The sequence below is a fragment of the Chiloscyllium plagiosum genome, chromosome 10 (assembly GCF_004010195.1).
Source record: "Chiloscyllium plagiosum isolate BGI_BamShark_2017 chromosome 10, ASM401019v2, whole genome shotgun sequence".
Lineage (NCBI taxonomy): Eukaryota > Metazoa > Chordata > Chondrichthyes > Orectolobiformes > Hemiscylliidae > Chiloscyllium > Chiloscyllium plagiosum.
Window position 1 is genome coordinate 86,169,684 of NC_057719.1, and position 26,283 is coordinate 86,195,966.

The following is a 26,283-nucleotide window of genomic DNA, read 5'->3' on the forward strand; positions in this document are numbered from 1 at the left end:
GTAAAGGGGCAGTACAGAGAGATCTGGGTGTTCTTGTACACCAGTCAATGAAGGCAAGCATGCAGATACAGCAGGTAGTGAAGAAAGGCTAATAGCATGCTGGCCTTTATAACAAGAGGGATTGAGTATAGAAGCAAAGAGGTTCTTCTGCAGCTATACAGGGCCCTGGTGAGACCACACCTGGAGTATTGTGTGCAGCTCTAGTCACCAAATTTAAGGAAAGACATTCTGGCTATTGAGTGCAGCGTAGGTTCACGAGGTCAATTCCTGGAATGGCGGGATTACCTTATGCTGAAAGACTGGAGCGACTGGGCTTGTATACCCTTGAGTTTAGAAGACTGAGAGAGGATCTGATTGAGACATATAAGATTATTAAAGGATTGGACACTCTGGAGGCAGGAAACATGTTTCCGCCGATGGGTGAGTGCCGAACCAGAGGACACAGCTTAAAAATACGGGGTAGACCATTTAGGACAGAGATGAGGAGAAACTTCTTCACTCAGAGAGTGGTGGCTGTGTGGAATGCCAGAGGGCAGTGGAGGCCAAGTCTCTGGATTCATTTAAGAAAGAGTTGGATAGAGCTCTCAAGGATAGTGGAATCAAGGGTTGTGGAGATAAAGCAGGAACAGGATACTGATTATATTGAATGGTGGTGCAGGCTCGAAGGGCAGAATGGCCTACTCCAGCATCTATTGTTAGCCATGATCATATTGAATGGTGGTGCAGGCTCGAAGGGCAGAATGGCCTACTCCAGCATCTATTGAGTGAAGTAGCCGTGGTTTACTAAAGAAGTTAAGAGGAAGAAGGCGGCTTGTGTTAGAATGAGACGTGAGGGCTCAGTTAGGGCGCTTGAGAGTTACAAATTAGCCAGGAAAGACCTAAAGAGAGAGCTAAGAAGAGCCAGGAGAGGACATGAGAAGTCATTGGAAGATAGCATCAAGGAAAACCCTGAAGCTTTCTATTGAGACATTCGGAATAAAAGAATAACTAGAGTAAAATCAGGGCAAAGCAAGGGCAGTACTGGGAAGTCGTGTGTGGTGTCCGAGATGGGGAAGCACTAAATGAATATTTTTCATCAGTATTCACATCAGAAAAAGACAATGTTGTCGAGGAGAATACTGAGATACAGGCTACTAGACAAGACGGAATTGAGGTTCACAAGGAGGAGGTTTTAGCAATTCTGGAAAGTGTGAAAATAGTGGGCGGCACAGTGGTTAGCACTGCTGCCTCACAGCGCCAGAGACCCGGGTTCAATTCCCGCCTCAGGCGACTGACTGTGTGGAGTTTGCACGTTCTCCCCATGTCTGCGTGGGTTTCCTCCGGGTGCCCCCGGTTTCCTCCCACAGTCCAAAGATGTGCAGGGTCAGGTGAATTGGCCATACTAAATCGCCCGTAGTGTTAGGTAAGGAGTAAATGTAGGGGTATGGGTGGGTTTCGCTTCGGCGGCTCGGTGTGGACTTGTTGGGCCGAAGGGCCTGTTTCCACACTGTAATCTAAATCTAAATCTAAGACCAAATCTAAAAAATCTAAGATAAGTCACCTGGGCCAGATGGGATTTATCCTAGGAGTCTCTGGGAAGCAAGGGAGGAGATTGCATGGCCTTTGGCTTTGATCTTTATGTCGTCATTGTCTACAGGAAAAGTGCCAGAAGACTGGAGGACAGCAAATGTTTTCCCCTTGTTCAAGAAGGGGAGTAGAGACAACCCTGGTAATTATAGACCAGTGAGCCTTACTTCGGTTGTGGGTAAAGTGTTGAAAAAGGTTGTAAGAAATAGGATTTATAAACATCTAGAGAGGAATGAGTTGATTAGGCATAGTCAACATGGTAGGTAGGTCGTGCCTCACAAACCTTATTGAGTTCTTTGAGAAGGTGACCAAACAGGTGGATGAGGATAAAGTGGTTGATGTGGTGTATATAGATTTCAATAAGGCACTTGATAAGGTTCCCCACAGTAGGCTAATTGCAGAAAATATGAAGGCATGGGATTGAGGGTGATTTAGTGGTTTGGATCAGAAATTGGCTAGCTGAAAGAAGACAGAGGGTGGTGGTTGATGAGAAATGTTCATCCTGGTGTTCAGTTACTATTGGCATGCTGCAAGGATCTGTTTTGGGGCCATTGCTGTTTGTCATTTTTATAAATGATCTGGATGAGGGCATAGAAGGATGGGTTAGTAAATTTGTGGATGACACTAAGATAGATGGAGTTGTGGGTAGTGCCGAAGGACGTTGCAGGTTACAGAGGGACATAGATAAGCTGTAGACCTGGACTGAGAGGTGTCAAATGAAGTTTAATGCAGAAAAGTGTGAGCTGATTCACTTTGGAGGAAGTAACAGGAGTAAAGAGTAATGGGCTAATGGTAAGATTCTTGGCAGTGTAGATGAGCAGAGAGATCTTGGTGTTCATATACATGGATCCCTGAAAGTTGTCAGTTAGGTTGAAAGGGTTGTTAAGAAGGCATATGGTGTGTTAGCGTTTATTGGTAGAGGGATTGAGTTTTGGAGTCATGTGGTCATCTTGCAAAACTCTGGTGTAGCTTGGAGTATTGCATATGGTTCTGGTCATCACATTACAGGAAGGATGCGGAAATGTTGGAAAGGGTTCAGGGGAGAGTTAGTGGGATGTCGCTGGGTATGGACGGAAAGTCTTATGAGGAAAGGCTGAGGGACTTGAGGCTGTTTTCATTTGAGAGAAGAAGGTTGAGAGTTGACTTAATTGAGACATATAAGATAATCAGAGGGTTAGATAAGGTGGACAGTGAGAGCCTTTTTTGTCAGACGGCGATCACAAGCATGAGGGGACATAGCTATAAATTGAAGGGTGATAGACATAGGAAAGATATCAGAGATAGTTTCTTTACTCAGAGAGTAGTAGGGGCGTGGAACACCCTGCCTGCAACAGTAGTAGACTCGCCCAGTATAAGGGCATTTAAATGGTAAATGGATAAGCATATGGATGAAAATGGAATAGTGTAGGTTAGATGGACTTTAGATTAATTTCACACGTTGATGCAACATCGAGGGCCGAAGGGCCTGTACTTCACAGTAATGTTCTATTTTCAATATATTATGTTTGTGGCTCGCTGGAAGCATAAATAGAATACAAAGTAGGCGGAGGGTAAACTTGAACAGGGAATATTTTATTTTAGGTCTCTCAGATTCACAGTTGGTTTCAGACATCCCCACAGCTCTCACTTACGAGTCATCTGACCCATTCTCTTAAAAGGGGCAGCACACACCCAGCTACATACATAACACACACCCTCTCCTTTATTTCAGTACTCTCCTTAACTATTGGATATATACAACAATTATAACTATTATTCAGGCATTGTAGCTAACGGATGTACATTGTCAGGAATATATATGGAAAAGACAAAAAAAGTAAATGGCCTTTCTGTAATTTACCTGAACATGATCAGTCTCTCGGGGGTTGGCAATTCCTAGAAGACCATTTGTTTGCCTCAGGAACCTTTTCTAATATTGTCTCTTGGGCTTCCGGAAGCTCCTGTAGTTCCACAGATACACCCCTCTCTGATGGGTTGCTGTTGCCCTGTGACGCTGCTGTGGTCTCCTCCATGGCTATGGTCAACCCTGGCGCAGAGACAATGACTGGTTGACACCACTGGTCTCATCTGGACCAGCTCCATATTCTGAGGGACCTCCTCTCATTGGTGAGGTGTGGCAACCAGCTTGTCTGCATATCTCCTGCAGACCAGTTCATCCTTAGTTTGCACCACATATGACAATGGTCCTGTTTGAGCCATCACTGCTGTTGGGACCCATTTTCCCCCAGGTATATAATTTTGGGCCAACATGCTCTCTCCTCTTAGGAATACCCTTCTGACCATCTGTCGTTCTTAATTTCACTCTACCACCTCTCTGGTCCCTTGTGGGCTCAACAAATTCAGCATGGTTCTCAGCTGGCAGTTGACCATTAAGGACATGAAGGCGAGCAAAAATATTGCTTTTGGCAGCAAAAGAAGTGTGTGTGGGGGGGGGGAATTCAGGACTGAACAGCATCAAGAGTTTCTTGAGTTAAGAAAGTTCTGTCTGGTAACAGTTCTCTGATTGGTTAACCTGCCAAAGTGTTGAAAAAGCTGTAAGTGCGAAGAGCAGCAGAAAGTGTCCCAGAAAAAAAGACAGGAAACCCAAGAAAGCTTAAAAGGGTTCACAATTTAAACATAAATGAAACTACAACACTCAGCATCTCAGTGAATTTCTTTTCACAACTAAGAGAAACTACACATTTGATAGGTTTGCATGGTACAAGTGCACAATCCTAAAGATGACGTTAGGTTGAACACCTCTCAGGTATCTCAAACACACACACCATAGAATGCTTTAGTGTCGTTCACTAGCTGTTTAACGATACTGGATCACCTTATATTCAAAACTCTTCAGCACCTAACTTCCCACATATCACGTTTAGGATATCTGGTCGGCATAACGGGTCTGCTTCCATGTTGTACATCTCTATGACTCTGTTTTCCCGAGTGCAGAAAACTTTATTCATATTCCACCTCCAGCAAGAAAAAACACCCGAGTGGCCAGTGACAAGCAGTGCCAATCTCTTTAGAGGCAATACCTATGAGATCGAAAAAGTGAAGGGGAGGGTAGGGATTAAATCAAAATAGAATTGGAGGAGGAAATAAAACACTTTATGTCCCGCGGGACTCACCTCTCCCTGAAAACTTCAAGACTGTTGGTAGACACCACGTGCTCCTTCTCCAGGATACCCGGTCCCGAACGTAACCGCGAAAGATGACAGACAGACCTGGAGCAGACCCACGAGAAGATCTCTATGACTCTACAACATTGAAGTCTCTTGGGGAAGCTTCTCTACAACATGATACTTGGAACAAACTCAGCACTTTACCTCAGTCCTGTGATTTCATATTAAAAGGCTTCTGAAAATTTAGAACATAGAACATTACAGTGCAGAATAGGCCCTTCGGCCCTCAACGTTGTGCCAACCTTTGGAACCAATCTGAAGCCCATCTAACCTACACTATTCCATTATCATCCATATATCCAATGACCATTTAAATGCCCCCAAAGTTGCTGAGTCTACTACTGTTGCAGGCAGTGCTTTCCACACCCCAATTACTCTCTGAGTAAAGAAACTATCTCTGTCATCTGTCTTATATCCATCACCGTTCAATTTAAAGCTATGTCCACTCATGCTAGCCATCGCCATCTGAGGAAAAAGGGTCTTACTGTCCAACCTATCTAACCGTCTGATTATCTTACATGTCTCAATTAAGTCAGCTCTCAACCTTCTTCTCCAACAAAAACAGTCTCAAGTCCCTCAGCCTTTCCTCGTAAGACCTTACCTCCATTCTAGGCAACATCCTAACCACACCAGAGTTTTGCACAGCTGCATCATCCGAAACTCAATCCCTCTACCAATAAAAGCAAACAGATTGTATGTCTTCTTAACAACCTATCAACCTGGGTGGCAACTTTCAAGGATCTATGTAGCAGGACACTGAGATCTCTCTGCTCATCTACAGTACCAAGAATCTTACCATTAGCCCAGTACTCTGCATTCCTGTTACTCCTTCCAAAGTGAATCACCCCACACTTTTCCACATTAAACTCCATTTGCCACCTCTCAGCCAAGCTTGGTAACTTATCTATGTCTCTCTGTAGCCTACAACATCCTTCATCACTATCCACAACTCTACCTACCTTACTGTCATCTGTAAATTTACTAACCCATTCTTCTATGCCCTCATCCAGGTCATTTATATAAATGACAAACAGCAGTGGCCCCAAAACTGATCCTTGCAGTATCCCACTAGTAGCTGAACTCCAGGAGGAATATTTCCCATTGACCACCACCCTCTGTCTTCTTTCAGCTAGCCAATTTCTGATCTAAAAAGCGAAATCACACTCAATCCCATGCCTCCGTATTTTGTACAATAGCCTGCCGTGGGAAATCCATATAAACCATCCATATTCACTTCCCCTCATCGACCTGTTTAGTCACCTTCTCAAAGTATTCAATAAAGTTTGTGAGGTACGACCTACCCTTCACAAAACCGTGTTGACTCTCCCTAATCAACTTATTCCTCTCTAGATGATTATGAATCCTATCTCTTATAACTCTTTCCAACACTTGACCCACAACGAAAGAAATGCTCACTGGTCTATAATTTCCAGGGTTGTGCTTACTCCCCTTCTTGAACAGGGGAACACCATTTGCTATCCTCCAGTCTTCTGGCACTATTACTGTAGACAATGATGACATAAAGATTAAAGCCAAAGGCTCTGCATTCTCCTCCCTAGCTTCCCAGAGAATCATACAGTAAGTCCCATCCGGCTGAGGGGACTTATCTATTTTTACACTTTCCAGAATTGCTAACACCTCTTCCTTGTGCATCTCAATCCCATCCAGTCTGGTAGCCTGTATCTCAGGATTCTCCTCGACAACATTGGTTTTTCTCATGTGAATACTGACGAGGAGTATTCATTTAGCACTTTCCTACCTCCTCTGACTCCACGCACAACTTCCCACTACTATGCTTGATTGGCACTAATCTTATTCCAGTCATTCTTTTATTCCTGATATAGCTATAGAAAACCTTATGGTTTTCTTTGATCCTATCCACCAATGACTTCTCATATCCTGTCCTGGCTGTTCTTAGCTCTCTCTTTAGGTCTTTGCTGGCTAACTTGTAACTTGTAACTTTCCTCATTCCTGAAGAAGGGCTAATATTCTCCTGTTCCCTAGATGCTGCCTGACCTGCTGCGCTTCTCCAGCAACACATTTCCATAACTTGTAACAGTCAAGCGCCCTAACTGAGCCACGACATCTCAAGCTAACATAAGCCTTCTTCTTCCTCTTGACAAGGGACTCAACTTACTTTGTAAACCATGGCTCCCATGCTTGACAACTTCCTCCCTGCCTGACTGGTACATACTTATCAAGGACCCGCAGTAGCTGGTCCTTGAATGAGCTCCACATTTCAATTGTGCCCATCCCCTGCAGTTTACTTCCCCATCTTATGCATCCTAAATCTTGCCTGATCACATTGTAATTGCCTTTCCCGCATCTATAATTCTTGCCCTGCAGTAAATACCTATCCCTTTCCATCATTAAAGTAAACATAACCGTTTTGTGGTCACTATCATCAAAGTGCTAACCTACCTCCAAATCTAACACCTGGCCAGGTTCATTACCCAGTACCAAATCGAACGTTGCCTCGCCCCTTGTTGACCTGTCAACTTACTGTGTCAGGAAACCCTCCTGCACACATTGGAAAAAAACTGACCGATATAAAGTACTTGAACTATCGTATTCCCAGTCAATATTTGGAAAGTTAAAGTCCCCCATAATAACTACCCTGTCATGCTCGCTCCTATCGAGGATCATCTTTGCTATCCTATCCTCTACATCCCTGGAACAATTTGTAGGCCTATAGAAAACTCCCAACAGGGTAACCTCTCCTTTCCTGTTTCTAATCTCAGCCCATACTATCTCATTACGTCCTTTCTGCAACTGTAATACTGTCCTTGACTAACAGTGCCACACCACCTTTTTTTTCCCATTTTCTCTGTTCTTACTGAAACATCTAATTCTTGGAACCTGCAATAACCATTCCTGTCCCTGCTCTACTCATGTCTCTGAAATGACCTAAACTTAATTTTATTTGGTAACTATACACACACATGCGCATCAATGTGTAAAGAGTGCTGAGGCTGACGTTCACTGCTGCCGTCTGGAAAATGGGAGCAATAAAGACCACATTGTTTTATTTCCTTTCTTTTAGGACTGTGAGCCAAAAAAAGGAAGATACTGCTTTAATCAAATAAATGGCTGAAGTTTGAAAAACTTTGTCTGCTGGAGTGCACTTTGAGTTGCATACAATGGTGCTTGCCACTGGAATAGTAAGAACAAAATACCATTAAGCTGTGAACAAAGCAGAATAATTGCTTGGCAACAACTTTTTGTTTGGCTCCTGACTGAGTGACCATGGCTTGTATGCAGTAGCGAATCATGTAGTCCACACATCGCAAGTATCAAAATATCTCTCTTGTGGAGGGACCAAAAAGTCTCCAGTAGCAGCTGTATTCCACTCATTTTTCTCCGCAAATTCCCTACTGTTTGATGAAAAAAAGGTATTTTAAAGACACTGGAATGATGAAGACAGAGTAAAGGAGAGCAGGAATGTTTGAGTATTATTTTCTTTCTCTTCAACAGCCAAGCCTCAAAAAACTGATTTAAAAGGAACAGAAAAAAAACCCCCTCTAATTCCTGTAGTTCAGACTAATGTTTTTGAACTGTTTTCCCTAATTTCTTTTTCTTTAATTTGCTTCTTTTCTGTCTCAGTGTGTCTATCTGTTTGTGAAATGGGATGGAGTTTAAAGAATAGATAGAATTTCAGTTTAAGAGATATAATTTAGCAATATAATGTTTCGCAATTGCCATTTGCTAAAGACAATTTGTTCATAATAAGTTACTTTCTTGTTAAGTGCAGGAACCTGGTGAATGTCCAGGCTCTGGCCCAGAAGGCAGTGGAGGCCAAGTCTCTGGATACTTTCAAGAAAGAGATGGATAGAGCTCTTAAAGATAGTGGAATCAAGGGTTATGTGGATAAGACAGGAACAGGATACTGATTGTGGATGATCAGCCATGATCATAATGAACAGTGATGCTGGCTCGAAGGGCCGAATGGCCTCCTCCTGCACCTATTGTCTTGTTTTAACCTGAATTCATCAATTAGGCAAATTGGGGACTTTAGATCGTTGGCTCACAGAATATAGAACGTAGAACATTACAGCACAGTACAGGTCCTTCAGCTCTCGATGTTGTGCCAACCTCTGGAACCAATCTGGAGCCTATCTACCCTACACTATTCCATTTTCATCCATATGTTTATCCAATGACCTTAAAGTTGGTGAGTCTACTACCGTTGCAGGCAGTGCGTTCCACATCCCTACTACTCTCTGAGTAAAGAAACTACCTCTGACATCTGTCCTGTATCTATCACCCCTCAATTTATAGCTAAGTCCCCTCGTGCTAGCAATCACCATCCAAGGAAAAAGGCTCTCACTATCCACCCTATCTAACCCTCTGATTATCTTATTATCTCAATTAAGTCACCCCTCAACCTTCTTACCTCTCACAAAAACAGCTCAAGTCCCTCCGCCTTTCCTCATGAGATCATCCCTCCATACCAGGTAACATCCTAATACCTGAACCCTTTCCAAAGCTTCCACATCCTTCCTATAATGCAGTGACCAGAACAATACTCCAAATGTGGCTGCAGCAGCATTTTACACAGCTGCAGGATAATCTCGTCGCTCTGAAACTCAATCCCACTACCAATAAAAGCTAACACACCCTATGTCTTCTTAACATCCCGATCAACCTGGGTTGCAACTTTCAGAGATCTATGCACCTGGACACTGAGATCTCTCTGCCTTTCTACACTACAAAGAAGCTTACCATTAGCCAAGTGCTCTTTATTCCTGTTACTCCTTCAAAAGTGAATCACCTCACAATTTTCCACATTAAACTCCATTTGCGACCTCTCAGCCCAGCTCTGCAGCTTATCTGTAATCTGCAACATCCTTCAGCACTATCCACAACTTCATCAACCGTAGTGTCATCTGCAAATGTATTAATCCATCATTCTACACCCTCATCCAAGTCATTTATAAAAATGACAAACAGCAGTGGCCCCAAAACAGATCCTTGCGGTACATCACTAGTAACTGAACTCCAAGATGAATATTTTCCATCAACCAACACTCTCTGTCTTCTTTCACCGAGCCAATTTCTGATCCAAACCCCAAAATCACCCTCAATCCCATGCCTCCATATTTTGTGCAATAGCCTACCGTGGGGAACCTTATCAATTGCCACATCAACCACTTAACTCTCATCTGCCTGTTTCAGTACCTTCTCAAAGAACTCAATAAGGTTTGTGAGGCACGACCCACCCTTCACAAAACCATGTTGAGTATCCCTAATCAAATTATTCCTTTCTAGATGATATAAATCCTATCTCTTAATTTCTTTCTAGCACTTTACCCACAACCAAAGTAAAGCTCACTGGTCTATAATTACCAGGGTTGTGTCTACTCCCCTTCTTGAACAAGGGGACAACATTTGTTATCCTCCAGTTTTCTGGCACTATTGCTGTGTGGTGTAAAATTATGTCCCAATACATGTGTGAATCATTATGCAACACATGTATTGGGCCAAGCAGTGGAATGTGGTGAAAGGGTTAAAATTGTGTCCCAATACATGTGTGAATCTAACCGAAAATGGAAGGTGTCGCTTAGTCCCGTGTGAATCTTATTATACACCTTCCCGTGTGAATCTTCTTATCTGTATGTAACCAGAATGGAATGTGTTTTTTAGCCTTGCTCTGCTGTTCACATGAATGTTTATATCTGGAAAAGAGTATATCAGCTGGAAAAGTCTCCAGTTCGGTGAGTCTGCTCCGGGGTTACGTTTAACCGCCGAGCGTGGGTTGTTGGCAACCGCTCTACGAGAACTGACGGCTCCCAGTTCCGGTAACATGTAGAGTGAGTATAAGCCAGACCCGTTGTTTGGACCTGGTTGTGGCGACGCTGCGGGGAATAAAATGCCCATATTCTAGCAGACTCGCCTCTTGGTCGTTTGTTCTGTGTCAGACTACTCTCCTACGAACCTGACATTGAGAATTTTTTAAAACATGCTGTAGACACTGAAGACATAAAGATCAAAGCCAAAGGCTCTGCAATCTTGTCCCTGACTTCCAAGAGAATCCTAGGATGAATCTCATCCAGAGAAGTTGTTGAGGGTGAGGACAAGCTCGGCCAAGTGGTGGAGGGTGGTGCTGGGTACGTACAGTTCAGGCCTTTGCTCCAGGAAGAAAGGGAGATGATCCTGGTAGGGGATGGACATGTAAAGAGATTGCATGTGCATGGCACTCAACCTCTGCAAAGGCAGGATTGGATCTAAGCATATGGAGCGCAGTCAATTTGGAGGGTGATAGGTTGGATTGGGTGAAGGGGAGGCAGAGGAATTGAGGCAACCAATTTCATGTTAACAGTTCTCAATGAACAGATCAAATGCAGGTAAAAGGCCAGAGGGAAGGCTTCAGGAGGAGGGAGAGTGTTGGAGCTGGGTACCTGTGGGACATGGAGAGGACTCTTATCCAAAGATCGGTGTGGGTTTGTTGGGCCGAAGGGCCTGTTTCTACACTGTAAGTAATCTAATCTAATCTAAAAAAAAAATGGGCACAGAGTTTGAGTGGGTTTATAGTGGATATAAGTGACCAGTCTATCTCTGTGCCCATTTCTTTGGACAAAAGTCCTCTCTCCCATGCCATAAAAACCTTTGCTCACCTCAATACACTCCCTCCACCTGGGCTCCTCCGTTTAGCCTTGTCACCTGCACTTGATCTGTTTATTGAGAACTGTCAGTGTGACATTGGTTGCCTCAATTTCTCTGCTCCCTCACCCAATGAAATGTATCATCCTTGTGACTATGCTGCTCCTTTAACAAGGTTATATTGTCCATGGATATTTTCAGAGGAGTCGGAAAGGCAGAGGTTCCGATATGTTTAGGTTTACCTTCTTGAAAATGCTTTTAAGTTTTTCTTTTAAAATACTTGTACAATGAAAAGTTCTCCCAGTTCAGGGTTTGGTTTGGTTTTAGCAAGCAGTTTGTTTGCAGCTGCTGATCAAGTTTTAGCTGAGAGCCCTGAGGCACTGCTGGACCCAAAGAAACAGCACCATGCTGATCCTCTCTCTCTCTCTGACGTCGCTCCTGTAAGGACCTGTGTTTGATTTTACATTTTTTACCAACAGGGTGTTTATGGGGATGTTGCAAGTATTTGGAACAGTATCATTAAGATGCGATAGAGCTGATTGGGTTTTCAGATAAGTTATGTTATTCTATATTCATTTCTTTTTTGTTTGTGCATAAATGAAGTTGATTTTATTTAAAACTGAGTGGTTGGGACAGCTGCATCAGTCTTAGCTGCATCCACTCTACACCTGCTTAAAACAACAGGAAAAGTTAGGGTCAAGGCTACCGTTGAGAAATGTTTTGAGGGGATCTTGTCTGATCCATAAGACCTTCTGAACTGACCGCATGCCATTTGCTTATATCCAACACTGACTTTGTAACTAAGCCTGTCCTCAAGGGTGTTGCTGCTGTAGTCTGCCATACTGACCTCTACATTGCAGAGGAGAAAGTGAGGACTGCAGTTGCTGGAGACCAGAGTTGAAAAATGTGGTGCTGGAAAAACCCAGCAGGCCAGGCAGCATCCGAGGAGCAGGAGAATCGACATTTCAGGCATAAGCCCTTCTTCAGGAATGAGGCTGGGAGTCTCCAGGGTGGAGAGATAAATGGGAGGTGGGTGGGGCTGGGTAGAAGGTAGCTAAGAGTGCAATAGGTGGATGGAGGTGGGGATGAAGGTGATAGGTTGGAGAGGAGGGTGGAGCGGATAGATGGGAAGGAAGATTGGCAGGTTGGACAGGTCATGAGGTTGGTGCTGAGCTGGCAGGTTTGAACTAAGTTTAGGTTGGGTGGAGAGGAAATGAGGAAACTGGTGAAGTTCACATTGATGCCCTGGGGTTGAAGTGTTCTGAGGTGGAAGATGAGGCGTTCTTCCTCCAGGTTTCAGGTGGTGAGGGAGTTGCAGTGGAGGAGGCCCAGGACCTGCATGTCCTAGGCAGAGTGGGAGGGGGAGTTGAAATGTTTGGCCACGGGACGGTCGGGTTGATTGGTGCGGGTGTCCCGGAGATGTTCCCTAAAGTGCTCTGCGAGAAGGTGTCCAGTCTCCCTAGTGTAAAGGGGACCGCATTGGGAGCAACGGATACAATAAATGACATTTGTGGATGTGCAGGTGAAAGGCTCCTGTGATGGATGTGGAAGGCTCCTTTGGAGCCTTGGATGGAGGTGAGGGCGCAGGATTTGCAATTCCTGCGATGGCAGGGGAAAGTGCAGGATGGGAGGTTGGGTTGTTGGGGGGTGTTGACCTGACCAAGTAGTCACGGAGGAAACAGTCTTTGCGGAAAGTGGAAAGGGGTGGGGAGGGAAACATATCCCTGATGGTGGGGTCTGTTTGTAGATGGTGGAAATGTTGTCGGATGATGCAGTTTATGCGGAGGTTGGTGGGGTGGAAGGTGAGGACCAGACGGGTTCTGTCCTTGTCGCGGTTGGACGATTGGGGTTTGAGGGCAGAGGTGCGGGATGTGGATGAGGTGTGTTGGAGGCCATCTTGAACCATGGGAGGGGAAATTATGGTCTTTAAAGGAGGCCATCTAGTGTGTTCTGTGGTGGAACTGGCCCTCCTGGGACCAGATATGGTGGAGATGGAGGGATTGGGAATACGGGACAGCATTTTTGCAGGAGGTAGGGTGGGGAGAGGTGTAATCCAGGTGTGGGAGTCGGTGGGTTTGTAAAAAATGTCAGTGTTAAATCAGTTGTCATTGTTGGAGATGGAGAGGTCCAGGAATGGGAGGGAGGTGTCAGAGATGGTCCAGGTGAATTTAAGTTTGGAGTGGAATGTGTTGGTGAAGTTGATGAACTGCTCAGCCTCCTCGCGGGAGGATGAGGTGGCGCCGATGCAGTCATCAATGTAGCGGAGATAGAAGTGGGAAGTGGTGCCGGTGTAACTACGGAAGATGGACTGTTCTACATAGCCGACAAAGAGACAGGCATAGCTGGGGCCCTTGTGGGTGCCTATTGCTACCCCTTTCGTCTGAAGGAAATTGGAGGATTCGAAGGAGAAATTGTTAAGGGTGAGGACCAGTTCAGCTAAACGAATGAAAGTATCAGTGGAAGGGTGCTGGTGGGGAAGTCGGGACAGGAAGAAACAGAGGGCTTTGAGGCCCTTGTCATGGCGGATGGAGGTGTAGAGGGATTGGATGTATATTGCAAAGGCTGAGCGCCAGCTCTCAGATATCTCCTCCTACATTCTCCTGGACCATGGCCCCATCAAGCCATTGTATCAACTGTAGTCACTGACCTAATTTAATCTAGTGATTGCCACCTCATTGCCTCCAAACTGATGGTCCTCCAGCCCTGCACAGCTCACTTCTACCTCTTTCTGAAAATCCACAAACAAGACTGCCAGGGCAGATCCATTGTGTCTGCCTGTTCCAGGCCCACAGAACTCATGCCTTCCTACCTTGACTCAGTCTTTTTTCCCCTGGTCCAGTCCGTGCCTACGCATATTCGTGATTTTTCTGATGCTTTACACGTTTCGTAATTTCCAGTTTACAATCTCCAGCTGCCTCCTCTTCACCATGTACATGTGATCCCTTTACACGTCCACTTCCCATCTGGGTTCTCGGGGCTCTCCCTTCCTTCCTGGAGCAAGGCTTGAACTGCACACACCAACCACTTCCCTCCTCCGCTTGGGCGAGCTCGTCCTCACCCTCAACAATTTCTCTTTTAACTCCTCTTATTTTCTTCAGGTCAGAGCGGTGACCATGGCTACTCACATGGGCCCTAGTTATGCCTGCATTTTTGTGGGGTACATGGAACATTCTTTGTTCCAACCCTATTCTGGTGCCCACCCACAACTCTTCCTCCAATTTATTCATATCATCATCAATGTTGCTTCTCGGTCCTCATCTGGAATTGAAAAAGTTAATTGATTTCCCATCCAATTTCCATCCTGCCCTCACTTTCATCTGGTCTATCTCTGACTACTCCCTTCCCTTCCTCAACATCTGTTTCCATTTCTGGGGATAGATTGGCCACTAATATCCACTATGAACCCACCGACTCCCACAGATTACCTGGACCATACATCCTCGCACCCTGTTTCCTGTAAAGAATCCATTCCATTCTCCCAGTTCCTGTCTCCGCTGCATATGTTCCAATGAGGCCAACTTCGACAAGGGAGCCCCCAAAATGCCCACTTTCTTCCTCCACCAAGGATTCTCCAGCAGCATTGTCAACAGGGTCATCAACTGGGACTGACCCATCTCCCGCACTTCCACCCTCATGCCCTCTCTTCCCACAGCAATAGCAATAGGATTCCCATGTCCTTACCTACCATCACACCAGCATCCACATCCAGAAGATCATCAGCAACCATTTCCATTAACTCAGTGAGATGCTACCACCTAACACATATGCCACCCTTGCCTTGTCTGGCTTCCACAGGGACCTTACCTCTGGGACACTGTGGTCCACTCTTCCTTCACTCCTAAGACCCCTCTACGGCACCTTCCCTTGCAACCGCCGAAGGTGTAACACCTGCCCATTTACCTCCTTCATCCTTAGTACTGTTATGAAGTTGAAGGTGTATACTGTATCTTTAAGAAAGAGTGAAGGCTATTTTGGCAGCAAGAGTTTGTAGGCAGCCTAGCAGTCTCAGAGTGTACTGGAAAACTGAAAATATGCAACATTTGGCAGTAAACTAGATACCTTCGTTGTATTGATACCATTTGAATTTAACCAATGGGATAAATTCCCTAGGATACCAAAACCCAATTGAATTTGAATTTTATTGTTTTGCCAGCATCAAACCAATGACTCGATCCAATGTTTGGGGTATAAATAAGCTGACATTTTCAGAGTTAGCCAGAGAGAGTAACAACCTGCCATTCAAGAGAGAGAAACTGCCATTCAAAACACACTCTATCAAAAGGTACCTTTTTCATATGAAACATCTTCGCAGCAAAAGACCAAAGACGACCGAGGAGATCTACAGCCAGAGGAAGACAGACCCTGACAACGACAGCCGCTGAATTAAGCTGATCTAATTTTAATACGGGCTTTTATTGGATCAGGGTATTGTTATAGGGTTGGAGGTAGATAACAGATCTTTAATAGAAAGGAGGCTTAGAGTTGCAAATACTTGTTGTTTAACGTTCACTTTTAGAGTTAAAGAATAAAATTGATATATTTCTTTAAATAGTGGAATTTAGGGAGTTCTCTGTCACTTATACTTTAGCAGATTACGAGGCAAGGTGAGCTTTTCTGTGTGTTTGGTTTAAATAGTAGAAGGGTCCACCACTTATGTCATAACAGTATCCAAAGACTCAAACACACTTCCAAATGGAGCAGCATTTTATTTGCACTTCTCACAATCTAGCCTTTGCTGCTCACAATGTAGTCTCCTCTACACTGGGGAAATGAAGTGTAGACTGGGTGACAGCTTTGCAGAACATCTATGTTCTGCCCACAACAAAGACCCTGGACTTCCAGTTGCCTGCCACTTTAACATACCACCTTGTTCCCTGGCCAACATTTCTGTCTCAGGTTTGCTACAGTGTTCCAGCAAAGCTTGGTGCAAACTGGAAGAACAACACCTCATTTAATGTTTGGACCCTGCAGCCCTCCGGACTCAATATCAAGCTCAATAATTTTAGGGCCTGAATTCCCCCATGTCCAATCCCCTACCTGACACACCACGCATTATTATCATGTAGTCTGCCATCACACACTAACAATAGGTTGTTTGTCACAAATAGTCTCTATTAACACCTATTCACCCTCCGAGCCAGATCATTATCGATTGCCTTGTTTGTCCAACTGTTCTTCTCTCTCTTTGGGCTCTATCCAAGTCTATCGTTTACTCCTTGGCCTCTCCCCCCACCTTATCTTCTGCATATAAACTGATTTTCCTCGCTACCATCCATGCTGAGGAAGGGTCACCAGACTTGAAAAGTTAACTTTGATTTCTCTCCACAGATGCTGCCAGACTTGCTGAGCTTTCCGTGCAAATTCTGTTTTTGTCAGCCAATTATAGTCCCATCACTGTATTTTCCATCTTCAGTAAAATGAAGATTGGGGTCATCCATGTGACTATTAAGCAGCATTTGCCTGGCAATAACCTGCTCACTGATGCTCAGTTTGGATTCTACTCGGACCACTCAGTTCTTGATCTCGTTACAGTCTTGGTTCAAACATGGACAAAAGAGCTGAATTCCTGGAGTCAGATGTGAGTGACTCATACGCAAGCACTGGTTAACGAGTATGATTCTGCGTCACTAGTCATGGGTCCTTTGTGTCCTTGTGTGGCTGATTAATCCAATCCTAGAGCTGCACCTCCAGCCAAAAATTTGCAGCGATTTCCACATTTGAACCTTGGCCTCAAGATCCTTTCTCTAATTCCTTTTTTGTAATTCCTTTCACTGACCAGTGTTCTTAAAGGGTTCTGTCCCTTCATACAGGAGGCTCCCCAAAGTCAATTTGTTCTGAGCTAGGGTCTCCCAGGCATTAACATTCACGTTGCATTTTTTGAGGGAAGTCTTTGGGGAGTCTTTAAAGCACTAACTTTGTCCTTCTCTTGTTAGAACGCTTTCCTTGATCTGGGCAATGATTTACTTTGGCAGTTGAAACTCAGGCATCTTAAGCATGTGGCCAGCCCAGCAGAGTTGGTTTCTGACAATTATGGCCTTGGAGCTAGCATTATTAGCTGCTTCAAAGATGCTGATGTTAGAAAGCTTGTCTCCCAGTTGATATGGAGAATCAAACAGCATTAATGGTCCTCCCCAGATGATACGTCTCCAGGTCCTTGAGGTCGAGGTCTACATGTAGTTCACATTTTTAAGCCATATAGAAGATTGCAAGGACAACTGCCTTATATGCAAGGATTTTGGTATCAGCGTCAGTATCAGATGTCACTGTTGTTGAAGATGCTCATCCTTAGACATGCAAAGTCGCCACTTGCAAGTTGAATGTGATACTAAATCTTCACATTGATGTCAGCCTTAGATAACAAGTGACTCTCCAGCTAGGGGAAATGTTTCACGTTTGGGAGGATTTCACCATTGATCTTAATGGAGGAATTGAACTGGAACTTGCCTGGGATGGGTTGGTAAACATTTCAGTCTTCTTGATTGAGCTGAGATCAATTCTTTCATGTCATTCCCCAAAGGCATTAAGTGAGGCTTAAAGATTCTCTTCTGAGAACACGCAGATCATATTGTCATCTGCAGACTGAAGTTCCATCAGGGATGTCGTGTTATTCTCCTCTTGAATTTCAACTTATTGAGATTGGAAAGTTTTACCTCCACCCTGCAGGCAATGTCAACATTACTGGGAAGGTTTTAACAAGATGAAAAATGGTAACAATGCTGATGGAGAAATGGGTGGAGACAGTGACACCTCCTGCTTGACCCCTGAATTGATCTCAAAGAATTTGTCATATTACATCGGTGCAGAACATTGCTGATATCTTATTGTGGAGGGGATGGAAGGTGTCCAGGTGGTGGCTTTAGTGGTGACTAAAGTGGTGATGACTTCACTGTCAGAGAATTGGTGGGTCTGATCTGTTTCTCCTGGCTATGCGGTGGCTTCGGTTTTGGCTTCTGAGATCTTTTCTTTGGCAGTGGCATCCCATAGCCACTTCAGAAAGTCAGGAATTGTGGCGGGAACAAAAGATGAACTTTGTCTTAGCTTTGTCTCAATTATTTCTTTTCATAATTTCTGTAACTAAAATGACATTGATTATGTCAATGTTCATAAATACAAATGACAATAAATTGCTATTCTATTCTAAGACCCCTCCCACATAAAGGTCCCTCCTTTAATATGTGCACACTTTCAGTATCCAAATTAGTGCACAGGATCATTATGAGTAAGAGTATATCTCAAGGATGCTCAGCCATAAAAGTAGATCACCACCAATCTGCCCCTTCACTCAAATTTCCCCTATCTTTACTATCATTATTTAAAAAAGAATGATAAAGTCAGCATTGAAAGCTCCAATTGTCCTATCAACCATAGCCTTTGGTGCTTTTGATAAATTGTTGCTCCTCCTAAAAGTGCTTGATGTCCCTCAAGAATGGCCTAATTCTAACGGTAATACTATATTACCTTGATTCCCCACCAAAATAAGGAATAGTTTCTTAACTTTAACACAAACTATTTATTGTAACATTCTACCGTCATTGCAAAACTAAATGGCAGGCTTCAGAGAGTTGACCCAAAAAAATCAGTGGCGAGCCAACAGATCACAAACAAGCTGGCAAGAAAACAAAACAAATAAAATGGAGTCAGACTTCAGCCACACACAAGGAGGAAGGACCCCCCTCTGAACTGCTGACAAATCTGACCCACTGGCATCTCCTGTAGTCCCAGCAGAATCAAGGCTCTGCAGTAGGCTCTTTGGGGCTAGACTGGGGTTTAGGCATATGGAAGCATGGGGAATGGATTTTAAAAGTATATTTTTGAATTCATTTTATTTCATTCATGGGATACTGGCATTATTGGCTGGCCAGCATTTATTGCTTATTCCTATTTGTCCAGACGGCAGTTAAGAGATAACCACCTTAACCATGCCAACCATTTTATAACATAGGCAGCGTAATATGGTATCAACTGATGTTAATGATTTATTTACATATCTTGAGCAGATTGCTGTTTCCAAAGTCCAACTCTCTATTATGAGGGTAAGCTTGGAGATGGGTGGGAAGTTGACGGACTGGGTATCCAACCAAGTTTGCATGTGTCCCCTAACGAAAATATACCTGGTTGTGCCACGCAATATCCATTCCATACTGGATCGCTCCTCTATTTCAAACATGAAAGTGATGAACCATGTTTATCAAACTATCTTCATAACCTAATTCTTTAATCTCAATACCAACTTAATGAATTTTCACTGCACATTTACATGGTTATTAAAAATGTGGGGCTCTTTGAGAAGTCACAAACAGTAAGTGTGTCCATGCTTGGGACTAAATAAATGGACAATACATCCTTGGAAATCCATAACCTTTTCTGCTACCTCTCCATTCTTTCTCGCCAATGCCTTCATCAACAACCGAGAACACCATTCCTCAGCTGAACCTTTGCCACCAAAGCCATAGTAGTTCTTCAGAATTTGTTCTCAAATCTTTAATGTACATTTAACACACAGCAACAAATAATTAGGTTTAATATTAAAAGGTCATGGTCAAAAGAAAAACTGGGTGAAAAAATATACGTTAAGTACCAGTAGAATCACAGAATGCTGTATATCTGCAAATAATACTGTATCAGACTTGTGTTAAGCGCGTGAAGGGTAAGTTATTTTCATGATTTGCCAAAGCTAAAATTTGTTAAGTTTACCGGTTTTAATGTTGCAGAAGGTAATGTTCCTGAAAGGATAGGATTTGGGTTAGCTAAAGAACAACAACAACGGATTTTGAAGGAGACAGACTTAACATCGAGATTTCCTCATTGATTTTTTACAAATGCCTATCATAACAATGTAACTTGCATTTGATTGCTATCACACAGTAAACTACATCTTATTTAAAGGTTCTTCTCATTAGACGACCTAGTAGTTTTCTTCTACCACACCAGACTAAGTAAACCTATAGATTGCAATCTACAAGGAGGATGGTGGCAGCAAACATCTACCTAATAGTGATCAAGAATCCAGCTAGCTCATAAAGTGTCATGTCAGCAGTGATGATATGAAAACTAAATTGAGCTGCACCATTACAATATTTAGTGTCCACAAATTTTTGACTGAAGTATTAATCTTGATTGATGTAATTAGATTCTTTAAGCTTTTCAATAGTTTCAGAGGGGCAGAAATCTTTTGCCATAAAACCATTACAAGTGTTTTGCTTATATGTCTATATAATGGTGCTAGGCAAGGACAGTACAGGGCAGACTGCACTAAGAGAAGAATTAAATAGCCAGCAAATAGTTGTAACAAAGGAGCATAAAGACCTGGCTTAAGATGAAGTGAAAGAAACTATTAAACAAATTTGTTGTGCCCATACAGCAAAGCACAATGTCCTTAGTATAACAGGGGAATTGGGGGTAATGATACAGAGCAAGGAACCAGATATAGTAAGGATTTTGGAGAGATGATCACAGAAATATTAGGGTTATTGATTAAATAATGGATGGTAAAATATTTTTAGAAAAGATAGAGAACAGAAAAAGGATAGCTTTAAAAGGCTCCCTTTTTACTGGATCTACACTACCACCTCAACCATATGTCATTGAATAAGTCTACCACTAGCCTGCAACAGTTCAACAAGGAGGTACACAGGAAATTTTGTCTCCTTTGCAAACTGATTTCCAAAGATCGTCTGGACATAAACAAGGATCAATATTAGAATAATGGACTTCATATCTAAAAGCAGTTTTTTGTGCACATAAAAATATAATTGAGAACAAATGCTTCTTATCATTCTAACTGTGCATTTCTATTTTTAAGTCAATCCTTCCATTCTTCTAAACTTCAAGAAGCATAAGTCTAAACTGATTAGCTGTGCTATTCTGAGCATTCTGGAACTGAGATGGTCCTGTCAAATCTGTGAGGTATGTTTAAGTGATCTGCATCACCAATCAAGAACAGTAATAGCCTAGCTCTTTATCCACGTCCCTAAAAGTTGACATCTGAGACTGCTAGCTATAAATCTGCCACTAAGAGGAGGGAGCATGTCATGAAGGTAGTCACTTGTAATGCTACCTGTGCTGAGTTCAGGAGCAGGATGAGCTTTGATCAGTGGGACTAGAATAACTGATCATAACTGATTGTAAATCCTGACAGACTCTGTCCCAAAACTGACACATGGAAAACAATTTCTATTATATGTTCTAAATAGTTCTGCAGTATTGTGCACATATAGGCATAAGTTAAAGGCTTCACAAGATATTCAACATGAAGATTTACAACAGAAGTGTAGAAATCGTATTTCATTTGAAATTAGAACAAATAACATCAATACTAGTCAATACTCCTGTGTATTGGCTTTTCTGATGGAAGTTAACAGCTTCATTTTAGAATTCATGAAAGTTTGTTCATGTAAAAAATATTGTCTGGATGGTAAAATGATTGCTATCTTTTGCGGGCTGACCACATGCCAGCTGGTAGTTCTCTATATTCCAGTCACAATGAAAAATATGCAGTATAGCACTGCCATCAGCTGATGCAGCAGCATAAGGATCACATGACACTTATCTCAGAATTGCTAGCCTCATAACGAATCACCTGAAGTTGTTTAGGAAATATCATGTGTGCATCCTACATGTGAGTATGAAGATGTATAAACTTGCATGTACTTTATCAATATCCAACCAGTTATCTGTGGCATCCACACCGATACAATTTCGACAGATTTACTTGTCAAATCTAACCGGTCTTCAAAAACATTAGCGCTATTGGTCAGCACTACCTATATAATAGTGATTGATCTGAGATCCTTCTGTTGAAGTTGGGATGTAAATTTTCATTTGAATTGAAACTTACCCAATGCTGAAGTTGAAACTCTGCTTCAACAGAAACTTTGAGAATCTGTCGCTGATCTTTCAAAATTGTCCTTAATTTCTCCTCTAAATGGGATATTTATCCAGCATCCTCGTTTGCAGGCACTAGAGCTAGTGACTCGCATCTACAAAGTCTTCAATTCTCATTGCTGGATTGTAATTTCACCTCTCACGTTTCCTGTACAGATAGGGGAATGAACGCACGTAGTGCACAGTCTCTTGTGGCTATTCCCTTTTCTAACAGATACACTGTTTTGGATATTGTTTTGAGTGGTCGTGGTTATGGGGGGAGGGCATAATAGCCTCTTAGGGGAATCCACCAGAGCAGCCAGGCCTGTGGCACCACAAATGGCTTTGCTGTAGACCAGATAGAGGAATGAATGCAACAATACTGCATTTCCTAAAATTGTCAGGAAGGGTTGGGAAACCATGCAGTTCACATTCTCCTTTGATAAATTCATTAAACTTCTCATGTAGCAGAGGAGTAACTCACCCTCGTCCACAAGTAGCATATTCTTAGCAAGTTTCTGGCCCTCAAATCTAAAGTAGAATATCCTCACCAGAGACAAAAAGTTTGCATTTATACAACAGTTTTAACACAACAAAATGTTGCAAGATCCTTCATAGGAACACAATCCAACAAAAAGTGTTGTTATCCGACATGAGGATAGATGATCAAAAGTTTGGTTCGAAAGTTAAGCTTTAAAAAACTGAGATACACATCTGAATTTTTGAAATTTCAATTTCTTCGTTCGTTGAACACCACAACAAATAGGAATGGGAGTAATCTATTTGGACATTAAGCTTGGCCTGCCAGTCAATAAGATCATGGCTGATCTGACTGGGGTCTCAATTTTCTCACCTGTCTCATATAACCTTGACACCCGTATAAATCAAACATTTATCAAACTCATACTTAAATATGTTCAATGACTAAGTTTCCAATGCTCTCACAGACAGAAAATCCCAAATACTAATGACCCACTAAGAGAAGAATTTGCTCTTCATTTCTGTCTTAAATAAGAACCCTTTATTTTAAAATGTGTGCCCCCTAGTTCTACTTGCCCCTACAACATCCTCTCATTATCTACCTGACAAGCCCACTCAATCTTATGTTTCAATAAAGGTGCCTCTCATCCTTTTAAACCCCAAGGAGTAAAAGCCTCAATGGTAGTCATGATTTGGAGATGCTGGTGTCGGACTGGGGTGTACAAAGTTAAAAATCACACAATACCAGGTTATAGTCCAACAGGTTTAATTGGAAGCACTAGCTTTCGGAGTGCTGCTCCTTCATCCACCTGATGAAGGTGCAGCACTCCGAAAGCTAGTGCTTCCAATTAAACCTGTTGGAGTATAACCTGGCATTGTGTGATTTTTAAATTGTTCAAGCTTGCCTCTTAAGACAACTTAATTCACAATCTAATGTATCAGAATTTGAGTACAGGTCATTCTGCTATAACATGCATTTCGTTAACACAAATTTGCTATAACAGCATTGACCAACTGGGGACACAAAGTTTTAAAGCGTGTGTTAGTTATAATGTGATTCCGGCCCCATTAGTTTAAATGGTGCTGCTTTTACGTGATTTTTTCTTATAACACGGGATTGTACAAGAAAGGAACTACCTCCTTATAGCAGAACTTACAGTACCTATTTATTTTTCAGAGAGAGTCAGCACCTTCTGTACTGTTGGACCAGGAAAGTAGTATGCTTTCATCATTATCCTTCAAAAGGAAACTGAACAAATCTCTTAGACAATTATTCAAAGTACGCAGTGTGGAAGCTGGGACGTGACACTCACTGTGGCTTCCTACATCTTACTTGATCAACTTTGACATACAGGAATGCTTTAGTCCTTTCCTAACTGGCCTCAGAACCTTTCTCTTTTCACTGACTTCCTAGAACTCCATGAGTGCAGGTTGAGTTGACAGAGCCTGTGGCTGCAACATGTCAAAGAGTGAGTTGGATGGATTATGTTATCTTTTCCTATCCATTTATTCTTTGTTTGCATTTAATACCATTCACATTGTGACGATATTATGGCTTTAAGAAGTGCATTTTGTCTGGGTTTTTTGAAGACAAGTTTTAAGGCAGAAGAACGGAAATGTCCATTGACAATTTATGAACAGGTTGTGAGGCCTTGAGTTTCTCTTTTAGTTGAAACAATAGAAGCAGCCTGAATGGATCAAGCTACATAGAACCAGGATTTTTAGGGTTAGCGTTCAGCAGTTGCTTCTGGGGTCTTGAAGAAATAGAAGGTATTTCTTTTTTTCCCCCCCTCCCTTGATTACAACTAAAAGCTGGGGGTTCTCTTCCTGCTGCTGGAGTTGCTTGTGAGACAATCTGTTTTCTGAATTTGCCAAGAGTATGTTTATGGGATGTTAATATTTTGGAACAGTTAATTAATAGTAGTTAATAATTTATTACTATGTTAAATTTTGCCAATTTCTTCTTTCTTTTGTTGCATTTTAACTATAGTGAATGAATAGTGTGTTTTGATTAGATTAGATTACATTACAGTGTGGAAACAGGCACTTCGGCCCAACAAGTCCACATCGACCCGCCGAAGCGCAACCCACCCATACCCCTACATTTACCCCTTACCTAACACTACGGGCAATTTAGTATGGCCAATTCACCTGACCCTGCACATCTTTGGACTGTGGGAGGAAACCGGAGCACCCGGAGGAAACCCACACAGACACGGGGAGAACGTGCAAACTCCACAAACTCAGTCGCTTGAGGCGGGAATTGAACCCAGGTCTCTGGCGCTGTGAGGCAGCAGTGCTAACCACTGTGCCACCGTGCCTCCCTGTTGTTTTGTTTTAAATCTGGTGGTGTGACCAATTGAATTGCATCCAGAATAAAATGCCAGGCATTTGCCATTAAAATAAAAAAAAGTTAGAGTCTAGGCTATATTTTTAGTATATTTTCAGGGAGTCTGGTCTGTAACAATATATTTCAATGAGATTGGAGTCATCACTGGAATAGATAGGACTTGAACCCAGAGCTTCTGGCTGAGAGACAGAAGTATAATTAGAAAGCTCTCCCAGGATACTAACAATGGGAATTCAGAAATGGTAATGCCATTGTATGTCAAGTGGACATGGTCAGATTCTCTCTTGTTGAAGATGGTCTTTGCATGACACTTGGGTGGCATGTATATTACTTGCTATTTATCATCAAGCCTAAGCATGCTCAGGTCTTACTGTATATGGAGCCAGGCTTCTTCAGTATTTGCAAATTTTATGGAATGATGCTGAACACTTCCCCATTCCTGATGTTTTGTGGAAGGGAAGATCTCTGATAAAACAGCAAGAGATGGCTGGCCTGGAAGACCACCTTGAGCAACCACCGTAGTGATGCAGTGGAGCAGGGTCATTGGCTTCCAATTTCTCCATAACCACAACCATATTTCTTTGTGCTGAATCAGATTCAAACCAGTGGAGAGTTTTACCCTCTCTCCCAGTGACTTTTATTTTATCAGGACTCATTGTCTCAACTGATCAAATTTCACATTTTGCTGATGACACCACCATAGTCGGTCGAATCTCAGATGGTGATGAAACAGACTACAGATCAGAGGTGGAAGACCTGGAAAAATGGTGCACTGAGAACAACCTAGCTCTCAATGCCAGCAAAACCAAGGAACTCACTATTGACTTTTGGCAGGATGTTACTCATGCCCCCACATATCAACAGCACAGAGGTGGAACAAGTGGAGAGTGTCAAGCTCCTGGAAATGGTCAGCCAAAAGAAGCTTTCTTGGACTCTTCATGTGGACGCATTGGTTAGAAAGGCCCAACAATATCTCTTCTTCCTCCGGCAGCTGAGGAAATTTGGCATGACGGTAAATACCCTTGTCAACTTTTATAGGTGCGCCATCGAGGACATTCTGCCTGGATGTATCACTACCTGGTATAGCAACTGTACCATTCAAGATCGGAGACGGTTACAGAGAGTGGTGAACTCGTCTCAGACAATCACAAAAGTCAACCTCCCATCCATAGAAATCATCTACCAGATCTGCTGTCAAGGAAAGGCTTGCAGCATTCTCAAAGGTCCATCCCACCCTGGCAATGTTTCTCTACAACC

At 42.8% G+C, this 26,283-nt stretch overlaps 1 protein-coding gene across 11 annotated transcripts in view; it reads right to left on the minus strand.

Annotated features, from left to right (window-relative positions):
• capn3a (calpain 3a, (p94)) overlaps positions 1–26,283 on the minus strand; it is a 148,203-nt gene that overhangs the window by 113,438 nt on the left and 8,482 nt on the right. For 5 of the 11 annotated variants that reach the window (XM_043698282.1, XM_043698281.1, XM_043698276.1 and 2 more), the window contains exon 2: positions 4,680–4,775. The exons of 4 other annotated variants lie outside the window; for them this stretch is intronic. In XM_043698282.1, coding sequence (XP_043554217.1) covers positions 4,680–4,775 — 96 coding nt within the window. Of the gene's footprint in view, positions 1–3,406; positions 4,288–4,679; positions 4,776–26,283 lie in introns of those variants that run through there. 2 more of the 11 variants (XM_043698287.1, XM_043698286.1) reach the window with 2 other exon arrangements.